The 23,619-nt window shown below is 36.9% G+C and overlaps 1 protein-coding gene across 1 annotated transcript; it reads left to right on the forward strand.

Moving 5' to 3' along the window:
* Nucleotides 1-3,160: 3,160 nt before the first annotated feature.
* LOC123699931 (nuclear pore complex protein Nup133) lies at nucleotides 3,161-23,619 on the forward strand. The gene is made up of 22 exons (XM_045646980.1): nucleotides 3,161-3,332; nucleotides 3,446-3,564; nucleotides 3,682-3,878; nucleotides 4,237-4,450; nucleotides 4,684-4,799; nucleotides 5,041-5,221; nucleotides 5,494-5,622; nucleotides 5,953-6,117; nucleotides 8,330-8,471; nucleotides 8,850-8,937; nucleotides 9,206-9,426; nucleotides 9,700-9,857; nucleotides 10,198-10,325; nucleotides 10,447-10,785; nucleotides 11,118-11,317; nucleotides 12,451-12,608; nucleotides 12,857-12,990; nucleotides 17,503-17,736; nucleotides 18,447-18,626; nucleotides 22,100-22,210; nucleotides 22,529-22,640; nucleotides 23,112-23,619. Exons 1-22 carry the CDS (start codon nucleotides 3,223-3,225, stop codon nucleotides 23,276-23,278), a joined length of 3,603 nt encoding a protein of 1,200 aa, XP_045502936.1. The 5' UTR covers nucleotides 3,161-3,222; the 3' UTR covers nucleotides 23,279-23,619.

A 23,619-nucleotide genomic window follows, 5' to 3' on the forward strand; every position in this document is an offset into this window, starting at 1 on the left:
AGAGCAAGTAATATAGGAATACTACTTTATCCGAATAATTTCCCACTATTATTTATTTGTATCCGTTAGTTTTCAAAGTTTGGCGTTTGTCAGAGTTTTGACATTGACAAATTGTACAGACAACTTATTACATTTTTTGCTACTTATGAATACAGATAAAAATTCTAAAAGTAACATGCACATTATTTTAAAACAAAAGTAATTAATCTTCTCTAATATATAAAAATCAATGCCACTTTTCGTTGTAATTCCATAACTCGAGAACGGCTGAACCGATTTCGATAATTCTTTTTTTATTATATTCCTTGAAGTACGAGGATGGTTCTTATGTAGAGAAAACGTTAATATGTACCACGGGCGAAGCCGGGGCGGACCGCTAGTCTTCTAATATATAAAAATCAATGCCACTTTTCGTTGTAATTCCATAACTCGAGAACGGCTGAACCGATTTCGATAATTCTTTTTTTATTATATTCCTTGAAGTACGAGGATGGTTCTTATGTAGAGAAAACGTAAACATGTACCACGGGCGAAGCCGGGGCGGACCGCTAGTCTAATATATAAAAATCAATGCCACTTTTCGTTGTAATTCCATAACTCGAGAACGGCTGAACCGATTTCGATAATTCTTTTTTTATTATATTCCTTGAAGTACGAGGATGGTTCTTATGTAGAGAAAACGTTAATATGTACCACGGGCGAAGCCGGGGCGGACCGCTAGTAATATATAAAAATCAATGCCACTTTTCGTTGTAATTCCATAACTCGAGAACGGCTGAACCGATTTCGATAATTCTTTTTTTATTATATTCCTTGAAGTACGAGGATGGTTCATAAGTAGAGAAAACGTTAATATGTACCACGGGCGAAGCCGGGGCGGACCGCTAGTTTATTAATAAAAAGCCACAAGTTAGCAAAAGCAAGGCAAAAGCTTCTGGAGAGGGTACGTAAAGTTTATAAATAATAAGAATATGGGCTTTATTATAAAACTTTCTTATAAAACTTTCTTCTCTTCTTTTTTATGTAGATAAATCTATACTAATATTATAAAGCTGAAGAGTTTGTTTGTTTGTTTGATTGTTTGTTTGTTTGTTTGAACTCGCTAATCTCGGGAACTACTGGTCCGATTTGAAAAATTATTTCGGTGTTAGATAGCCCATTTACGTTCACAGATTTAGCTAACAATAGGTACTGAATTTTTTTTATTTCAGATTTTCCCAACCCTAAAAAGTACCGCCGCACTGTGTTTCATTAGATCAAAAAAATTTCCCTGTGCTGTTTATTGTATTTATCGATCAAGGGATGTATTTAAAATGTAAGAGTAGAACACCCACGTGTCAATTTCTTAAACTTTTTTTTTTTTAAAAATGGCAAACTTTAGGTGAATTTTTCATGAAAAATATTGAAATGTATTCTGAAATCGTAACGGTCTTAGATATTTATTTTAAATAAATATAGACTTATAAAGCATCTTTGGGCGCATATTATCCAGTTTTTATTTTTGGAAAACTACCTCCGAATACCGAGAAATATATTTTTTTCAGATTTTCGTTTTTATTTTTTTTCTCCCTAAAAACGCAAAAGTGCGGCTTGTCACTAGCATAGAATTATTGCTCGTAATAAGGCCTATCACTCATAAAAAAACTACGCCACACTATTGCGGTTTTTGGGAATAATACGCAATTTTCAAAAAGGTCAAAAAACACAACATAGGGTTGTCGCAAAAAGGTCAAACAAGTTTTTTTTTCTAAGTGTGGATATATAAGGAATAAAAAGAGATATAACTTACATACTTATCACATCGCAAGCCCGAATTTATATATTAATTATAAATATAATATTATATTACTTATTTATTTATTTAAATTTAAAATTTTTTTAAAAAATTAAAAAAAGGGTTCCCAAGCAGGTCATTAGATTTCATGCCTAAATATATCATTTATTGTAATATGGTAAAAAATATAGTATAAAACAAAATAAAAAGAATGATGGTCAAATTTATTGACAACCCTTATACTATGTTTAGAAATTGGATTCCTTCTAAAAACCGCAATAGTGCGGCGTGGTTTTTTTATGAGTGATAGGCCTTATTACGAGCAATAATTCTATGCTAGTGACAAGCCGCACTTTTGCGTTTTTAGGGAGAAAAAAAATAAAAACGAAAATCTGAAAAAAATATATTTCTCGGTATTCGGAAGTAGTTTTCCAAAAATAAAAACTGGATTATATGCGCCCAAAGATGCTTTATAAGTCTATATTTATTTAAAATAAATATCTAAGACCGTTACGATTTCAGAATACATTTCAATATTTTTCATGAAAAATTCACCTAAAGTTTGCCATTTTTTCAAAAAAAAAGTTTAAGAAATTAACACGTGGATGTTCTACTCTTACATTTTAAATACATCCCTTGATCGATAAATACAATAAACAGCACAGGGAAATTTTTTTGATGTAATGAAACACAGTGCGCCGCGGCCGTAGTCAGTGATATTAAACATTAGAAAATATTTGTAAAAAAAAAGGTACTTCTCGTATGCCTATTTGATGCCTATAGTAAATGATTGTAAATTAAAGGAGTTTTAAGCTTAATAAATAATCTAATATATAAAAATCAATGCCACTTTTCGTTGTAATTCCATAACTCGAGAACGGCTGAACCGATTTCGATAATTCTTTTTTTATTATATTCCTTGAAGTACGAGGATGGTTCTTATGTAGAGAAAACGTTAATATGTACCACGGGCGAAGCCGGGGCGGACCGCTAGTATATTATAGATGTTGTTTTTATTTACCACAAATGAATAGACAAATCCGAATTATGAGAATAAAAGTTCAGCTATAAATAATTTTATATTACTGCAGTAATTTTTCTCCTTTTCTGCATAGCAATAATTTATTATTGAAGGAAATAATTATCAAACAATAAACAGATATTATTTTAAAATTATTAATCATTTATTCATACTATTTTTTAGCCTTAAATGTTGAAACTTCAAACTTTTTAAAAATTAAACCTTTTTTTATTTTAATTTTTTTTAAATCTTGTTCGGAAACCTGAATGCTCTGCTGCACGGCTGCTTTAGTGAAAAAAAAAAAACAAACGCCAATTTTGCTGTCAGAGTCCGAATGTCAACTGTCAAATTAAGTGATCATCGATTTAAAGGCGGGTGGCGGTTAATTAAATTTTGATAAATACAGAGTTTTTATTAAAAATACAATATGGATTATAGTAGCACGGGTGGAATGAAAAGTCCCTTCTCTCCCAGAGTAAGACAATCTATTTCTGGCAGAAGGCCTATAGGACTATCATCATCAAAGAAGAATCAAAGGTACCTTAACCTTTTGGGTTTCTATTACATACTTATTTATATTTTAAAATTGTTGTTGCATAGCAAGATTTAAAATGTTAACCTATTTAAAATATGGTTCTGTCTGATCTTAGCAAATATGCCCAGTCTCCGCAGCAGGAATCGGGTGATGTCATTTACAAGATTGGTCACAGTACCATTGAAACGTATGGCATGCCTTTACCCGTGATGGTCACAGAGGCGCTCACATTTGGTAACTTTTGTATTTTTATTTTTTAGTATAATTATGATTATGTACTATTTGCGGTAGATACACAAAATATACAATGTAAACTTCTAAATATTTACTACTTTTTATATTTCTGTTTAGCGAGTGGTGATGTGAGTGTTCGGATGTCACCATGTGGCTGGTGCTGGGTGGTGACGGGACGGAGAGTGCTTGCCTGGCCTCAAGAGGCTACTGGATCATCATCAGGTCCCACTGCAGCAAGGGAATTAACCTTACCACAGACTGACCTGGCACATAAAGCTGATCTTGTTATGATATTTTATGAAGATAATGAACAGGTATAACGTTTAGTTATTTTAGATCATAATATTTATAATTACTCAGTGGCTCAAATATCTGTATATTTATGCAATTAAAATTATTGTTTTATGATAAAACTGAGTGCATGTTCGTATTATATTTGAACCATTTTTTTTATTGGTGCTTGCTGTGTGTTATATATTTTCTTAACAGTATGTAACAGTAATAAAAGTACTGACTTGTGTTAATTTTTTTCTGATCTTGAATATACATGAATAATAATTTGATGAACATCATACACTCAGATGTTTATTGATCACAATAATTCACCATCTTATGAAATTATACAAAAAAATATTAAAAAATTCAATGTTTTCAAAAAATAATTTCTTCCAGGCAATGCCATCATGTGTCGGAGTATCACCAGAGGGTGTGGTACGATACTGGGCCTCTGTCGGCCAGGAGGGTGCGTACAGTGAGATCACCTGTGAGCTGGCGGGGCAGGAGTGTGATCGACTGGTCGCAAGGACAGATGAGAGTGGTGCTACTGTGGGGTCTCTGTTGCTGGCAACAACTACATGTACGCTTGTGAGGATTCATACTAGCCGAGGTATGTTTGTTTTATTACATTTTTTATCTTATTTGAGAATGTTGAACAAAAATAAGTACTGGACATTGATCAAATAATGTAAACTATGATAATAAAATAATATTAATGTTTCTTCATATTAAGGTACTCATTAATTTTTTTTTACATCACAATAATAAAATAATCAGTGTATTACAGCCATTGAAAAATGTTGCTTTTATCATGTGTACTTAATTATATTATAATTTTCACAGAGGGCAGACCCACAGTGACATGCCAAATGCTACGGCCACCAAGTGGCTGGCTCGGTGGTATTGGACGACGAGTATCACTGCTTTTCTTTGGTTCCATGCCTGCTCATGCTGATACTGTAAGTTTGCAAGATTTTGTTAATTGACTGACATAAAATTTGTTAAACCGTTGCTTTTTCTTTAAATTTTAGTAAATAATTTTAAATCACTGTTGCATTGGACAAATAACCTGTGTGCATATGATTATTACCAATAATTAATAAATAAATAATGATATTATTTTCATTAATGTTTCTTGAATAAGTACATTTAATGGTTATTTTCTGTAATCTAGATTTGAATCTGTGATAAACTTCACAGAAGCTTGTAGGTGTTGTGATCCTGCCGCCGCTCGGCAGCAGCGAGGAGGATAACTCGGAGCTAGTGTGCATGGTGGCTGGCGGGCCGCTGCTGCAGCTGTGGGGCGGCGCCGGCCTGCACGAGCACCACCTGCGCAGACCGCTCGTGGACGCGTTCGCGCGCGCGCACCTCGCGCCGCACGGTGGGTAACCATGACAACCGCGGTTACTATGGCGACCATGCTAACTGGTATCCATGGCAACCATAGTTGTTTAAGACAAGAATAAGAAAATAAGTTGTCATTTTTGTGAGAAAAAGAATATTAAATTCTAATACTTACATATCAACTGATAAATATATTAAAAAATCGTAATAAATAAATTCTATACTATTGATTTATTTCATAAAAAAAAAAAACAACTTTTAATCTCCTTAATTATAATTATTACTCACAATTGTATTTGTCAATTCTAGGAGAGCCAAGCACAATGGAGATTATGGCATTGGATGTGCATCCGATCGGCGATCGGATGTTGTTGCTATTGGTGGTGCTGGTGGCTGCCTTCAACCAGAGTCGACCCAGTGACATGCGCTATGCATTAGGTGAGATATTGCACTTTTCAATGAATATTTTAAGAAGTTTTTTTTGAAAAATTCACTATTTTAATTTATCAAATTCGGTTTTTTATGCTATTTAATTTATTAACATACCTAATATAATAATTTGTTAATTATGTATTTTGTTTATTATCTGTTAATATAAGTAGTTTCACTATGCACAATGTGCTCACTAATTTAGGAATTATACCACAAATGTTTAGTAAATAGTTTTTAAGCCTGTTTGTGGCAATTTCAAGTTGTGAACAAAAAAAAATATGTTTATCACACAATATGCCTTATGTCGCACACAATAAAGTCCATTTCCCCCTGCAGCCCAAGTGAGCGTGGAGCAGCCGGAGAGCCCGCGCGTGGTGGCGCTGTGCGGCGTGGCGGTGCGGGCGGGCGACGAACCGCCGCGCTGCGTGCCGCTGGCGCCGCTGCCGCCCGCCCGCGCGCTGCTGTACTGGCCCAGCGCGCTGGCGCTCGTGCCCGCCGACCGTGAGTGGGGCCTGCGCTTACTGAAATATAATATAATATATTCCAGAACAATTTTCACACACGGCACAATCTGATTCAATACTAAGCTTTCGCTTGTGTTATAGAAACTAAATAGCTGATAAACATACATATATAATGTTATATGAATAGGTACTTATATAGATTATTAACACCCAGACACAGAGCAAATGTTCATCACACAAATATTTGCCTCGGGTGGGAATCGAACCTACGACCTCTGGCTTGGAAGGCAGGGCCACTACCAACCAAGCCAACGGTCAGTCAATAAAAAATATGGAAACATATATTTAGATATATTATGTCAAGTGAAAACTCTAAATTGTCAAGCTGTATTGCGTTTGCTGTGCTGTGTTTGCCATTGCCATTTTGCTAGTATTCTTCTGTTGGGGTCACCAAATTGCCAGAAATTGTGTTATGGCAATAAAGTAGCGAGTCAAGGTGTTATAGTGTTCTATAATATCTGACCGCCTCCTTGGTACAGTGGTTGACGCGTGAGCGTAGAACCGAGGGGTCCTGGGTTCGATTCCCGGTGGAGACGAAGAAAAAAAAATGTCTCGGTCTGGTAGGACACAGAAGGCTGATCACCTACTTGTCCCTAAAGAAAAATCGATCAGTGAAACAGATGTATGCATAATGCATCTGCCCCTTACCCCACTACGGGGACATGGGACTTCACTTTATAATATCTTCACAATGACTCTATAACGACTCACTTATTTTATATACAACACTAGATTTCCGCCCGCGGCTTCGACCGTGTTTTGAAAGGAGTTAATCCAAGTTACCTTCTGTATGTGTGCTAAATTTTCCTCACGTATAGAAATTTTACTGGCTTATAGAATTTTTCATGACGTAAAGAAATTTTCCTGGCGTATATAATTTTTCCTGACTTATACAAATTTTCCTGACGTATAGAAATTTTCCTGGCTTATAGAAATTTTGCTGGCTTATAGAAATTTTCCCGATGCATAGAAATTTTCCTGACGTATAGAAATTTTCCGGACTTATGGAAAGTTTCCTGTCTTAAATTTTCCTTTCTTATGGTACTTTTCCTGGCGTATAGAAATTTTCCTGGCTTATAAACATTTTCCTGATTTATACAAATTTTCCTTATCTACTATATACATTTTCCTAATGTATAGAAATTTTCCTGACTTATAGAAATTTTCCTTGTTTATAGAAATTTTCCTGGCGTATAGAAATTTTCCGGACTTATGGAAATTTTCCTGTCTTATAGAAATTTTCCTGACGTATAGAAATTTTCCTTGCGTATAGAAATTTCCCTGGCTTATAGAATTTTTCCTGACGTATAGAAATTTTCCCGACTTATGGATTTTTCCTGACTTGTATAAATTTTTGCGGCAAAGAGAAATTTTCCTCACGTATAAAATTTTTCCTGTCGTATAAAAATTTTCCTGACGTATATAAATTTTCCGGACGTATACAAATTTTCCGGACTTATGGAATGTTTCCTGTCTTAAATTTTTCTGGCGTATAGAAATTTTCCTGACTTATACAAATTTTCTTTATCTATGCAAATTTTCCTAAAGTATAGAAATTTTCCTGACATATAGAAATTTTCCTTGTTCATAGAAATTTTCCTTTCTTATGGTAATTTTCCGGACTTATGGAAATTTTCAAGCTTATAGAAATTTTCCCGACTTATGGAAATTTTCCAGACGTAAATAAATTTTTCCTGACTTATTAGTTATTTATTTTCCCGACTTATGGATTTTTCCTGACTTATAGAAATTTTTGCGGCAAAGATAATTTTTCCTGGCGTATAGAAATTTTCCTGACTTATGGAAATTTTCCTGACTTATATAAATTTTTCCTGACTTATCGTATTTTTCCCGACTTATGGATTTTTTCCTGACTGTATTTATTTAAAGTAATATATAATATATATATGTATTATGTATGTTTATCAGCCATCTGATTTCCATAACACAAGCGAAAAGCTTACTATGGGATCAGATCGTGCCGTGTGTGAAAATTGTCCTGAAATATTTATTATTAATTTGTGCAGAGAAAAATAGTTTAGAAACGTTTAAAATAATATACAATATAATATAGAAATAAATAAGGAATATTGTCTACGGCATATAGTAGTATAAGATTTTTGTAGTAGTTTGTAATGTTTTTGCAGTAATAAAGGCTTATTTTATTTATTTTTTATTAATTTGTGCAGCGTCGGTGTCGGCGGAGGCGGTGGAGCACGTGGAGCTGGGCGCGGAGGGCGACCGCGTGCTGGGCGCGTGCGGCGCCGCGCTGTTCACGCGCAAGCACGGCCTGCTGCGCCTGCGCGCGCCGCACCACGCCCACCCGCCGCAGTGAGGGCGACATTCTATTATTTCAACACAATATGTACATCTACACACGAGATACGGATTTAGAACTTTATAAAGAATATAAAAAATTGTCCAGTTGGGAAATAACAATTCTTGCAATTGTAAAAAAAATTTAAGGTTTAAAAAATAAGGCTTTTATATCATGCATTTATATCATCAATAGGACCATTTGAAAAGGATCGTATAAAAAAATTGAGGTAGAATCGTTGTCCGTATTCATGCGCCGATTGGTATCTAAGATTGCACCTGTCAGATCATTTAACATATTAATTTAAAAACTAATACACTTTAGTTATGTAAAATATTAAATTTCAGAAAACATTATGTACCTAGTAATTAATATAACTTATATTCCAACAGATCATTCAGCGGCAGTCCGATGGGGTCACCATGTCCCTCGGATATGTACGAAGGAAACCTCACATTCTACGAGATAGATCCAAATGAGGTAGGTGTTTATATTTATTTTGAATTTTAAATAAGAATAATATTTTTTTCATTTTAACAATTCTTAAAAATAATGTTACAAAAATATGTTGATCACAAATATTTACATCTGTCAAAAAGAACAAGGTATTTGTAACGGTCTTTTAAGCGACATAACAACACGTTATTATATCAAAGTTTACCCGTTAATTTTAATAACTGCAGTCAAAGGAGTGTACAGAGTAAGGCCAATACAGAGAACTATAGCACAGAGTGTACTATAATTCCAGCTAAGCGACATAACAACAGACGCGGTGGGCAAGCTGAAGCTAGCGTTCCTACTGCACGTGCGGCGCGGGGGCGGGGGCGGGGGCGGGGGCGGGGGCGCGGCGCGCGTGCTGGCCGAGCTGTTCCCGCACCGAGCCGCCGGGGATGTGGACGCGCCGCTCGACCGCACCGTGCTGGCGCTGGCCACGGAGATGCTGGACGACGTGCCCGCGGGCGATCCCAGGTGCGGCTGCGTGCATACGCGCACGCATCTTACGTACCTAAATATAAAGTGTGTGGGTCAGATGTGAAACTTTTTTGGCAAGTTTTAAAGATACAAAAATCGTCGCCTTACTCCATGACATGATGGTATTGCCATGACGCGACCTTGAAATTTTACCCTCAACGCGCCTTAAGAAGTTTTACTTCAAAATGATGAAAAATAGTTTGAGTAAAAATTCAAATTCAAAATGATTTATTGTGATTTTTTTGTTAAGTATTATGTTTGTTTGGTTAGATGGCGCATCCGGTCGGGCAGCAGCCGCGTGGCGCTGGGCAGCTCGGGCGCGCTGCACGCGGCGGGGCAGCTGCGCGACAAGCAGCGCGCCTTCACGCTCTTCGTGCACTTCCTGCGCGCCGCCGGCCTCTTCCGGCGCCTCGCACAAGTCAGCAAGGGTATGTGTGCGCGCAGATTATATAGATAGACTAGATTTTCGCTTGCGGCTTCGCTCATGTTTCCCAAGAAAATAGTTTCCGTTCCTGTAGGATTTCCGGGATAAAAGTAGCTTGTCTTTTTTTTAGGTCAGCATACCAAATTTTAATTGTAATCGGTTCAGTATTGTTTGCGTGAAAGAGTAACAAACATACATACATCCATCCTCATAATATTAGTAGGATTATAAATCACAATTTCCATGATAATAAAACAACCATATTTTAATTATTTATTGTATTTGATTTGCAAACACATCTTAAAAGTAAAACATGTGTAAAATGTATGTGTATGCGTGTGCAGAGAGCGGGTCGGGCTGCGTGAGCACCGCGCAGGCGCTGGGCTCGCTGGCGGCGCGGCTGGCGGCGGCGCGCGCGCTGCAGCGCCTGCACCAGGCCGGCGCGCCGCTCGTGGACGCCGCCATGCAGCATGTGAGTTTGAAATCGTTTGTGATTGTACGTTTTTGTGTTTTAATATTCAAAAATTTTGGAATTAAAAATTGAATTATGATAAATGATATTTTTAATAAGTATGAAGTATGTATGTGCGCAGGTGGTGACGCGTTCGGAGGAGGAGGAGCCGGAGGTGTCGGAGGCGCTGGCGGCGGGCTCGCTGAGCGCCGCGGACGTGGTGCTGCGCCGCGTGACGCGCGTGCTGCGCGTGTGCCGCGCGCTGCCCGCGCTGCCCGCGCCGCACGACGCGCGCGCCGCCGCGCAACACGCGCACCACGCGCTGCACGCGCTCACCGTACGTGCACACACACACACACACGTGGTGCTGCGCCGCGTGACGCGCGTGCTGCGCGTGTGCCGCGCGCTGCCCGCGCTGCCCGCGCCGCACGACGCGCGCGCCGCCGCGCAACACGCGCACCACGCGCTGCACGCGCTCACCGTACGTGCACACACACGCACACACACACACGCACACACACACACACACACACACACACACACACACAGACACACACACACACACACACACACACACACACACACACACACAGACACACACAGACACGTGATGCCGTGGCAAAGTGGATTTTTTAATTAAACGTGACAAACAAAACTCTAAATTATAAAGAATATGGAATATCTCTTCAATAAGTCATGAGGATTTTCAACATGAAGTTATAATTTTCATCAAAATCGATTTGACGAAAATTATAACTTCATGTTGAAAAATTAATAACAAATCCAAAAATTTACACAACGTACACTCCGCAGACGATCCTCAACGATATGCAGAAGAGCGTGTCCCAATGGATGTCGTGGAGCGAGGCGGAGATGGCGGAGGGTGCGGGGGGTGCGGGGGGCGCGGGTTCGGGTGCGGGGGGTGCGGGGCCGGGGTCGGGCGAGCCGTGCCTGCTGCTCAGCGCGCGCTCAGACCTGCCCGCGCTCGCCAAGTACCACACGCACGTCGTCACGTGAGTTCTGTACATGATATGAAAAAATAGTAATATTACCTCATTTCACTTTTATAATATGATAGAGTGAACTTTCATTCAATATTTAAATACAGTACTCCAAAATTAATAATGCGCATGCAGATCTTCGCTAATTATCGTATTTCCAGAAACACCCGAATCACCCCGAATCATTGAATCGTAAGTGCCCTAAACAATGCACTTGCGTCTTGCACCTTGTTTGAAAGAAATTGGAGTCAATTCAGAGTCATACACAATCGAAAACAATAATTCAGGCGATAGGTAACGGTAGCCTGTCAGTCAAAAAATTCAAAAATCCGTCAGTCGTCTTTATAGTATATTGGTGGTGACAGCACGTATTATCTCTGAATGGAATTATATAGAGCTGCTGTTACATATCCCTCTTAGTCCAGTATAATGATTATTTACATAGGTAGCAGATAGCAGTGGAGAAAGTGAAAATTAATAAGAGCATAATGAAAGTTCTGATCATTCTACGACATCAGAAATAGAGATAATCCCTGATTCTGTAAATCCTTTGGACTGAGATTTTAATGATTAGATTTCACAATTTAAATGTAAATCAGTGTTTGAAAATCATGTTTTTTTTTTTTATACAAACTTTGTCTTATTTTAACCTTCCATACATCCATCATTACGCCAGCGTTAGTAAGACACGTTAATAGTTCTAAGTATAGAATTTTCCAAGTAAATCAATACATCAAATATATATTCACAATCGTGTGGCTTATCCTCGCTAATAACTTACATTGAATTATCGAAACAAATTTCGTTACTTATCTCTTTTACCATAAAATCACAATAAAACTCATAATTCTAATAAACTATGCATGAAGAAAATACATTTAAGCACTCTATATACATACAAATATTACAATTAGGAATATGACAGTTGCCGAACAGTGACGAATTTTTCTATGCGCATTATTAGTTTGGGAGTACTGTAAATAAATAAATTTTCAGTGACTTGTGTAATTGCTTTCACTTGTAAACAGATGAATAACTTAAACGAGAACGTTTTTAAAGAAAAAATCTTAGAAAATTGCTTTACTTTGATCTAATGTTGTTTCCAAAAAAAAAATTTTTTTTCTAAATAATCTCTATCTCAACAGGCAAGTGGCGCACAACTGCGGCGACGCAACATTACGCGCGCAAGTGCTAGAAGGCGCGGCGTCACTCGCAGACCTGCTGCTGGCAGCTGCGGAACCGCTCGCTGCGCACGCGCCGCGTGTATATCAGACGCTGCGTCGCGACCTCATACAGCCTTATGGTGTGCATTAATAAAAATGTATTTTGGTGATGTGTGCAATTTTGTACTTGCCAACCAAAACAACGTTTTACTGTAAATAATATATGCATATTTGTGACACACCAATATAATTATTATCTCGCTTTATGATAAAGTTTCTATGATTCTTGTCTAATTTTATTAATTTTGTATTTATAACACTGAAATGTTTCTTGAGTATCCCAACAGAGTATAGATAAAAATAAAATAAAATATATTTTTATCACCAGTTACTGAAGGCCAGTTGGAACGAGCAGCAGCATTAGCAGAGAAATTCCTAGAGTTAGAACTATTGGTGGACATGTGTGTGCGTGCGCGACGACTCGATCAGTTACACGCGTACCTCGACAAGTACGAGCAGCAGGTATGGGTTTTATAACTAAAAAATTAATAAAAAATATGTAACTTAAAGGTAAATTTGGATATTTATTTTTGGTCCTTCGAGCTGATGTAACGATGAAAACGCAGATTATCATTTAGCAGTTATTTTCTTACTGTAGACACAGAATACATAATAGTAGCTAAACGCTACAGAACGGACACTCTCCGCCTCCCGCCAAAATTAAACACTTACCTCACCCCGCACGATCAGACATGTTATGGTACCCATTTCCCCGCAAGGACGATACCAACGACGTCTTTAGACGAAACGCAACGAAGATTGACAACATTAATCAAATTGACTTAAAGCAATTTTATTATTTTGGATTTGTGATTATCGTTTTTCGTAGAAAATGGTTAGATATTGTGCTGTTTACGGATGTATTTCATCAGAAAAACGCGAATTTTTTTTTACGCTAGTCACAAATGTGCCAACCATAAAGAGTTTACACACACATTTGCAGTCTCTACAGTGTGACTGTCAAAACTATAATTTTGTATGGAGTGTCCGGGGTGTGCTGTAGATTTAGACCCGATTTCACCAATATTTTCTAAATCAGAGATTTATTAATCGAGCTTCAAAATAAACATGTATTTTAACATCGTTGTCAACTCTTCAGGTCCCAAGAAGGAAATCTAACAGCCGTTTATCAAATCGACCTTTAACTGAGCGACTCACGAATCATTCATTCGTATTTTAAACCGCCCGAAACAAAATGTCATAGTTGACAATGCCATAGTTTCGCACATTAGGGCTATTTGTTCTAGTTGTATAATAACTGTCATGTTTGGTAATTCGACTAAATCGAGATGTTCTGATACAGTATAAAATTTAATAATCATGTAGTAACTTTTACGTTTACTGGTTTATATGTCAAACGATTTGGTCGTTACCATGGTTACAAATGTTTGATGTTATTAATTGGAGATTGTTTTGTTGTGATTTTTCTTGTGTTATTTTAATTTTATTTTGAGTTGAATAAATACAATAATGTTGAAGAAAAATCGCGGTTCAATTTCACTTGGTAGAAGGTAAACTGGATCTGATTGAAATTACGAAAAAAAATTCGGAGTCCGAAGGAAAGTGGAGAGATATCTCATACTAGAAGAGCAATTAACAAGAAAAATAAAGACAAAGATAAAAGAAAGCAGTAAATTAATAGTAAATTCTTGTTCGTAATAACCTAGTATCTAGTTGTTATAACCAATTTATTGAATGATGTTGATAGGTACAATCTAAGGGTACAATAAAAATGTTTTATAAAAACACAAGTTTTATTTATTTAGGTAACTAACATGAAAAATTACATATTTCTATAACAATGTCACATTTAAATTAAATTAGGATCATCATCATCGTCAGCCCATATACCTTCTCACTGCTGGGACATGGGATTGGTAGTGCTAACTTAAACTTAAACACGGTAAGGGATCAGGTCATTATCCACCACGCTATCTTATGATATGTCGGTTTCCTCACAATGTTTTTCACCACTGAGCCATCACTGCACTGCACTACAATAAGCAGTTGGTCTGTAGGTGAAACTGATTGATTCCTAAAACAGAATTTAAAATTAAGATAAGTAGGTAGGTACATTTCATAATCATGAGGAGGCCTGAGCCTTACCTGAGTAGTGGTGAAGTTTACATTTGAAGTACCTAAAAGTAAAAGTAAAAAGTAAAATTGGTATTGGTATTCAATACTAGATTTGACATGACTCACAGGATTATTATGGTTTAATTGAAAATAATACAGTATGCAGGAAGGAACCTTTTATGCACATAAATATAAATATTACCTCACGAGATAGTTTTACTTACAGATCCAACGGTTATTCGAGTTCGAGTTTATCTTCAATTAATTGCAATACTTCCAAAACCGATTGTTTTGATAAACGAAATCTTGTACTAAAATCAACATCATCATATTCTACGAAACAATGACGACCTCTTTATAAATTCTGGGCCGTCGCGTTCGCACTATATAATCCAAATTATACAAATCATCCAACACATCTTCATTTTCAAAAATAAAATAGTATGCAGAGTCCATCTTGACAGCAAGAAAACATCAAATCATTTTTTCTAATCGCTTGTTAAAAATTTAAAGAGCCTCTATGCCAGTAATTAAATATGATGCCGTGTTAAGGAAACTAAACCTCGATTAGGTCATGGTGGGACACTCTCTTACATTGATGTCCCGTCACACCCCGGACACTCCATACAAAATTATCGTTTTGACAGTCACACTGTAGAGACTGTAAATGTGTGTGTTAACGCTTTATGGTTGGCACATTTGTGACTAGCGTAAAAAAATTCGCGTTTTTCTGATGAAATACATCCGTAAACAGCACAATATCTAACCATTTTCTACGAAAAACGATAATCACAAATCCAAAATAATAAAATTACTATAAGTCAATTTGATTAATGTTGTCAATCTTCGTTGCGTATCGTCCTTGCCGAAAAATACGGACCATTTTATGGCTGATCGTGCGGGGTGAGGTAAGTGTTTAATTTTGGCGGGAGGCGGAGAGTGTCCGTTCTGTAGCGTTTAGCTACTATTATGTATTCTGTGGTCCCGTTAAAAGAGTTAACAACGTGTTAAACTAACTAACAGAGCTTGGTGAAACTGGGCCTTAAATTTTTAACAAGCGATTAGAAAAAATGATTTGATGTTTTCTTGCTGTCAAGATGGACTCTGCATACTATTTTATTTTTGAAAATGAATATGTGTTGGATGATTTGTATAATTTGGATTATATAGTGCGAACGCGACGGCCCAGAATTTATAAAGAGGTCGTCATTGTTTCGTAGAATATGATGATGTTGATTTTAGTACAAGATTTCGTTTATCAAAACAATCGGTTTTGGAAGTATTGCAATTAATTGAAGATAAACTCGAATAACCGTCGGATCTGTAAGTAAAACTATCTCGTGAGGTAATATTTATATTTATGTGCATAAAAGGTTCCTTCCTACATACTGTATTATTTTCAATTAAACCATAATAATCCTGTGAGTCATGTCAAATCTAGTATTGATTACCAATATAGGTACTTCAAATGTAAACTTCACCACTACTCAGGTAAGGCTCAGGCCTCCTCATGATTATGAAATGTACCTACCTACTTATCTTAATTTTAAATTCTGTTTTAGGAATCAATCAGTTTCACCTACAGACCAACTGCTTATTGTAGTGCAGTGCAGTGATGGCTCAGTGGTGAAAAACATTGTGAGGAAACCGACATATCATAAGATAGCGTGGTGGATAATGACCTGATCCCTTACCGTGTTTAAGTTTAAGTTAGCACTACCAATCCCATGTCCCAGCAGTGAGAAGGTATATGGGCTGACGATGATGATGATCCTAATTTAATTTAAATGTGACATTGTTATAGAAATATGTAATTTTTCATGTTAGTTACCTAAATAAATAAAACTTGTGTTTTTATAAAACATTTTTATTGTACCCTTAGATTGTACCTATCAACATCATTCAATAAATTGGTTATAACAACTAGATACTAGGTTATTACGAACAAGAATTTACTATTAATTTACTGCTTTCTTTTATCTTTGTCTTTATTTTTCTTGTTAATTGCTCTTCTAGTATGAGATATCTCTCCACTTTCCTTCGGACTCCGAATTTTTTTTCGTAATTTCAATCAGATCCAGTTTACCTTCTACCAAGTGAAATTGAACCGCGATTTTTCTTCAACATTATTGTATTTATTCAACTCAAAATAAAATTAAAATAACACAAGAAAAATCACAACAAAACAATCTCCAATTAATAACATCAAACATTTGTAACCATGGTAACGACCAAATCGTTTGACATATAAACCAGTAAACGTAAAAGTTACTACATGATTATTAAATTTTATACTGTATCAGAACATCTCGATTTAGTCGAATTACCAAACATGACAGTTATTATACAACTAGAACAAATAGCCCTAATGTGCGAAACTATGGCATTGTCAACTATGACATTTTGTTTCGGGCGGTTTAAAATACGAATGAATGATTCGTGAGTCGCTCAGTTAAAGGTCGATTTGATAAACGGCTGTTAGATTTCCTTCTTGGGACCTGAAGAGTTGACAACGATGTTAAAATACATGTTTATTTTGAAGCTCGATTAATAAATCTCTGATTTAGAAAATATTGGTGAAATCGGGTCTAAAGAGCCTCTATGCCAGTAATTAAATATGATGCCGTGTTAAGGAAACTAAACCTCGATTAGGTCATGGTGGGACACTCTCTTACATTGATGTCCCGTTAAAAGAGTTAACAACGTGTTAAACTAACTAACAGAGCTTGGTGAAACTGGGCCTAAAATTTGTGAAACGTCGTACTTTCAAATGTTTGAGTCTTTAAAAATAAGAATCTTATATAAAAATACGGCATTTATGAATGAAAAAACAATCTTTGAAAAGAGAAGAAAAAAACTTCTTTCAAATTAAAAAAAAAAAAGTAATTGTTTCCGCAGGGCATATCGGAGAGCGCGTTCGGTCTGCTCGCGTCCGGGCCGGGCGAGTGGCGGGCGCTGCTGCTGCGCTCGCTGGGCGCGCGCCGGGCCAGCTCGCTGGGCCGCTGGCTGCGAGCTGCGCCCGCCCGCCGCGAGCTGTGCGCGCTGCACGCACTAGCTCGCGCGCCGCACGGGGACGCCGCGCCCGTGCTGCTGGATATGGCGGACGACGAGGAATCCGTGGATAGGATGGCGGTTAGTGCTCTTGTTGTATACATGTGCTATTGCATAGTATATCGCAAAAAATCTATACTTATATTGTAAAGCTGAAGAGTGTTTGTTTCTTTGAATGCGCTAATCTCGGGAACTACTGGTCTGATTTGAAAAAATATTTCGATGTCAGATAGCCCATTAATCGAGGAAGGCTATAGGCTATATAATATCATCACGCTAAAACCAGCAAACGCGGAGCAACGCAGTTGAAACCGCGGAATGCAGCTAGTAATAAAATAATTTAATTCATATTAATCGCTTGCAATGTTTTAGTTGGTCTTGTTTTAAATTATCTAAAATTTAAAAATGATTAAACGCAATTTCCATTTAGTTAATATATTCGCTGTTGTTGAAAGAATACGCAGATTCTATTATCCATAAATTAAATCTAACTTTAAATTAAACATACATTATTAACCGACTTCAAAAAAAGGAGGAGGTTATCAATTCGGCCGGTATGTGTTTTTTTTATGTATGTACACCGATTATTCCGAGGTTTCTGAACCGATTTACGTGATTCTTTTTTTGTTCGATGCGGGATGGTGTCGAATTGGTCCCATAAAATTTTTATTCGGATAGGCCCAGTAGTTTTTATTTTATGGGCATTTTTGCAAGTGCAAGTTTGAAGGCGGTTGTTTTTAACGCAGTTATCACTTGTTTGTCTATTTACATTACCAATATCTTGTGTGCAGACGATGGCGTCACTCAGCAAGCTGTGCCTGTACGCGGACGACTCGGTGGAGCCGGCGGAGAGCAAGCCGGCATGGCAGCGCGCGGACGAGTTACTGGCGCTGGCCGCACACCACCGCGCGCTGCCCGCACAGCTGCAGCACGCGGCTGAGAGGAGACACGCGCCGCAGGACCTTGTGCAGGTGTGTTTTTTTTATTTATAGTACAAATAGCTAAACGCCCGCGGGTTTGCCCGCGATTTCAAAGAAAAACCCAACTTAGTTCCCGTTCCCGTGAGATTTCCGGGAGACCTATCCTATGTGTTAATCGTAGTATTTGCGTGAAAGAGTAACAGACATACACGTACACATCCATCCTCACAAACTTTCGCATTTATAATATTATAGTAGGATAGGGAAGCGCTCTGAGTGATTTTACAGGGTGGTTCTATATTAAGTTGACAAAATTCAAAATAATAAATTTCAAAAATGGGACATGCTGCGTTGCTATTGTTTTTTTATTATTATTTTCACATGTTTTGGCACCAATTTAACGTTATTTGTGAAGAGAATAAATTTAAAATTAGTCATTTTTTACTATGTCTGCTCAACGAGGTGCAATAATATCCTTACATGAGGCTGGTAAGCGGCAGTGCGAGGTAGTGCGACTTCTCGGTATCAGTCGGCAGTTATTTTCTTCTGCTATTAAACGCTTTGATGAGCTTGGCCATCTTGGTGACCGTCTGGGAAGAGGCAGAAAAATAACTGTGAGGACGCCTAGGCTTCGACATATCGTCAAACAAAGATTGACCCGCAATTCACAAGCCGAGGTAAGAAAAATGGATCGAGACTTAGTTGCAAGTCATTCAACGTTACAACGAGTTGTTAAAAATGAGCTCAAGTTAACAGCATACAAGCTGCGATAAGCACAGCGGTTGGATGATAAAGATAAAAAATACGCCTTGAAAGATGTCGCTTACTGAAAGCGCGCTCCGCTGGTGAAGCGTGGAAAAATATTTTTTTCAGAGATGAAAATTTTTTCAAATTGAGCAGTCTCATAACCGCCAAAATGATATAGTTTACTCTTCTAGTCACTGTGGAGCCACAGCAATTATCCCCCTTCGGCAAAAACCGGATTCAGTCATGGTTTGGCGTGGCAATTGCTCAACAGGCAAAACTCCTCTCGTTTTCGTAAAAAAAGGTGTGAAAGTGAATCAAGAAATATACCGACGCGATATTTTGGAGAGTATAGTTCTTCCTTGGAGCCAGCAGCACTTCGGTGACCAACCGTGGACTTTTCAACAGGACTCTGCTCCATCTCACAGGGCCTCAAATGTGCAGTAGTGATGTATGGACCATTTCCCAGAGTTCATAAGTTCCAAGGAATGGCCTCCCTTTTCACCAGATCTTAATCAAATGGATTTCAGCGTATGATCAATTCTAGAGGCGAGGGCCTGTGCAACTTCACACAGAAGTGTAGACGCGCTGAAGGCAACACTTACTTGTGAGTGGGACAAAATATCTCAAGAGGAGGTACGGAAAATCGTTGAAAACTTCAGAAAACGTTTACGCCTTTGTATTAAAGCTAAAGGTGGTTATTTTGAAAATAAATAGATATTTACATTCAAATAATACTGTATTTTTATTATTTAGTAGTCACAATTATACTGTGTAAAATAAAAATAAAATAAATCGTAAAATAAGTTGTCAACGTATTTCAGAGCCACCCTGTAAAAGAATAATATTAATTCTTATATAGCATTTAAATACCGGAAGGAAGTTAGCGCGGAAAGTTTATTTTTTTTAATTATTAATATCTCAAAAAATTGCTCCTTTAATGCTCCATCAGAATCTGTAATTGCTCCACTTCTATAATTATTAGTTTATTTATAATTAATTTAAAAAAAATCCAAATACTGAAAACTTGATTTCCACATAGAATGAAAAATATACACTTTTCTTAAAAAAAATTTTTGCAAAAAAATTGCTCCCGATTTGCTCTATCAATTACAAAAAAAAAAATATTTAATTTTGATAATTTTTACAATAATTAATTGAAAAAATATGTTTGCATAATAAACTACTGCGCTGTGACGTCATCAATTATTGTCGTTGCGACGCATAAGGGCCATATTTACATGTATCAGCACTGCAGCGATATCTGTAGACCTTAATGTTTATGTTTTCTTATTTATATTATTTACTAGATTTCCGCCCGCGGCTTCGCCCGCGTTTTCAAAGGAAAACCCGCATAGTTCCCGCAAACGATAGCAACTTGACATCGAAAGTTGAAACAAGCGACTGAAACACAAATTAATTAAAAAAATTACTTGAAGTTTTAATAATACGAATAAACGTAATATGCGAGTTTAGGGATGGGTAGGGAAATGTTTATAAACATACCTATAATAAGAATGATTTTAAATACATAATAATATCTGTTTCTTTCAACTTTTGCTAGATGAAACTCAATAATTAATTTATGTAATAAGTAAAATTTTTATGTAAAACCTATTGTCAAAAATAATTCTTTATACAGGGTGTCCCAGAAGTCGACGTCATGCCGAAATTTTCTGACAGGCTACACCACACTAGTTATCAGAAAGATAAAAATAAAAATTTCGGCTTGACGTCGACTTCTGGGACACCCTGTATAATTATAAAGAATCATTTATACTCTAGTGAAAAATTTTCAGGTGATTATATAAAAGTAGGGCTCAATTTTTTTCGCGAACCCTACTTCTAAATAATTACCACTCTTCAATAATATAAAACTCCTTGACTGAATCCCTTCACACCCTGAAATAAAAAGTGCATATTAATTTTTCTTATAGTAAACAGAAATTCAAATTCAATTATTAATACCAATTTAATACTTTGATGATGATTGACAGTAGAAATATTTATTAATTGTTCATTATAATTGAATAAAATAGTACTTACACTTGTTATTCTATTGTTGACTCAATCACTATCCATACTAATATTATAAATGCGAAAGTAACTCTGTCTGTCTGTCTGTTACTCAATCACGCTAAACTACTGAACCAATTTTCATGAAATTTGGTATGGAGATATTTTGATACCCGAGAAAGGACATAGGCTATCTCGAGAAAATGACGCAATCCCGGAAATCCCACGGGAACGGGAACTATGCGGGTTTTCCTTTGAAAACGCGGGCGAGGCCGCGGGCGGAAATCTAGTAAATAATATAAATAAAAAAAACATAAACATTAAGGTCTACAGATATCGCTGCAGTGCTGATACATGTAAATATGGCCCTTATGCGTCGCAACGACAATAATTGATGACGTCACAGCGCAGTAGTTTATTATGCAAACATATTTTTTCAATTAATTATTGTAAAAATTATCAAAATTAAATATTTTTTTTTGTAATTGATAGAGCAAATCGGGAGCAATTTTTTTGTGAATATTTTTCATTCTATAGGGTAATCAAGTTTTCAGTATTTGGATTTTTTTTAAATTAATTATAAATAAACTAATAATTATAGAAGTGGAGCAATTACAGATTCTGATGGAGCATTAAAGGAGCAATTTTTTGAGATATTAATAATTAAAAAAAATAAACTTTCCGCGCTAACTTCCTTCCGGTCATTTAAATGTCATAAAACCAAAAATATCAAATTCAATATTAATTCGTGTCACAATTCACAGATGTACCTGGACAGTGACATCAAGGCGTTAACAGAGTACGACTACAAGAAGGCGCTCGATCTCACCGACTTCGTGGAAGATCCTGAAGTGAGAGATCATTTGCGACTCAAGGTACGAGTTTTGTAAAAAAAAAATAATTGATTTCAATCGGGTTTTGGATTATAATGTTGAATGAAGTTTGTGGGAAATATAAAATTACTAACATTATTCAAATGCTCTCTTATTATAGTATTGTTGTAGTGTACTAGATATCTAAATTTATTTTCAGTAATTTTTAGCTGTAGGCGTATACTGCAAAAAATCGTATATTATCGTAACTTTCGCGTTTTACCGTTCAGTAAAATACCATAATACGATCAATTTTTCAACCTTTTAAAATAATTAATAAGTACGAGCGATAAAAATGTTGTAATAAATTGAAATGTGTAGATCTGGAGCGCGTCCATCCTGTGCGAGGAGTGGAGCGGCGGCGGGGAGGAGCCGCAGCTCTGCGTGCAGGCCACGATGTTCTACCGCCTGCTCGACCTGCTCAACCTTATGGGTCCGTTTATTGTTATACTTTTGTCATTTTGAAAAAAATATGCGTTTTTGAGCTATTGCATAGCTTCTATCGCGGGCCTTGAGCGCGGGGACCGAATCGAGAAATTCCGTAACGAAAAAACCTCACGCTTCCCACTCCGACGGGCCGAGGTATGGCTTGAAGGCATAGCGTGCAATAGCTTTACCGCGGCAGTCCCCGAGTGCCACACGTCGTTTTTTTTACTGTTGTTATTGGTTCACAAAATATAATTTCATCTGGATTTTTTATTGGTTCATTATCAAGAATTCCAGTTCTTCTTGAATTATGCATGACATTCAAAATAGGATGTTTTTCAAACGGATATCGTATCATGCAATTTTGAAAAATTTTGACATAATTATTTAGTTTATAATACTTTTAAATTATACAGACGTACAGATAAGCACTAATACTTAACTGATATCCAAATAAAAAACAACAATTTGTCAACAGGTTCGGACATAGAAGTGCTCCTCCCACCGCTAGAGCAGCTGCTTTCCCTCCCGGAGCTGCAGGACTTCGCCCGCGACCCCCGCAAGCACTATCTGCTTAAATACACGTACGCGAGCCTCGCGGACGACCAGCACGACCAGGATCAGGACCAGGAGCAGGATATGTAGACCATGGACGTGAAGTGTCATGGTCTATGGAGATAATTGTTGGCCACCAGCTGTTAGACCATAGAGCATAGAATAACAAGAAAAATTATTAACAAATTTAAATGAACGATTGAGTGGGTGGAATGGTGAATGTGATTTCGTTGTTTCATTATCTATGTGTAATTTTAAGTTTTCATGCGTAAATTTAAACTTTTTAACCATTTTCAAAAAAACAGAATGAGGGGTTTCTGTGTTTGTCAGAATGTATTTTTTGAAGTGACAACTTCTTTAGCGGCGTTGGGTATAAAATCTTAAACTCGCGTCAGGACACGTGGCCTGATCGAAAAAGCGTAAGACGGATT

This window comes from Colias croceus, chromosome 18 (genome assembly GCF_905220415.1).
Source record: "Colias croceus chromosome 18, ilColCroc2.1".
NCBI lineage: Eukaryota > Metazoa > Arthropoda > Insecta > Lepidoptera > Pieridae > Colias > Colias croceus.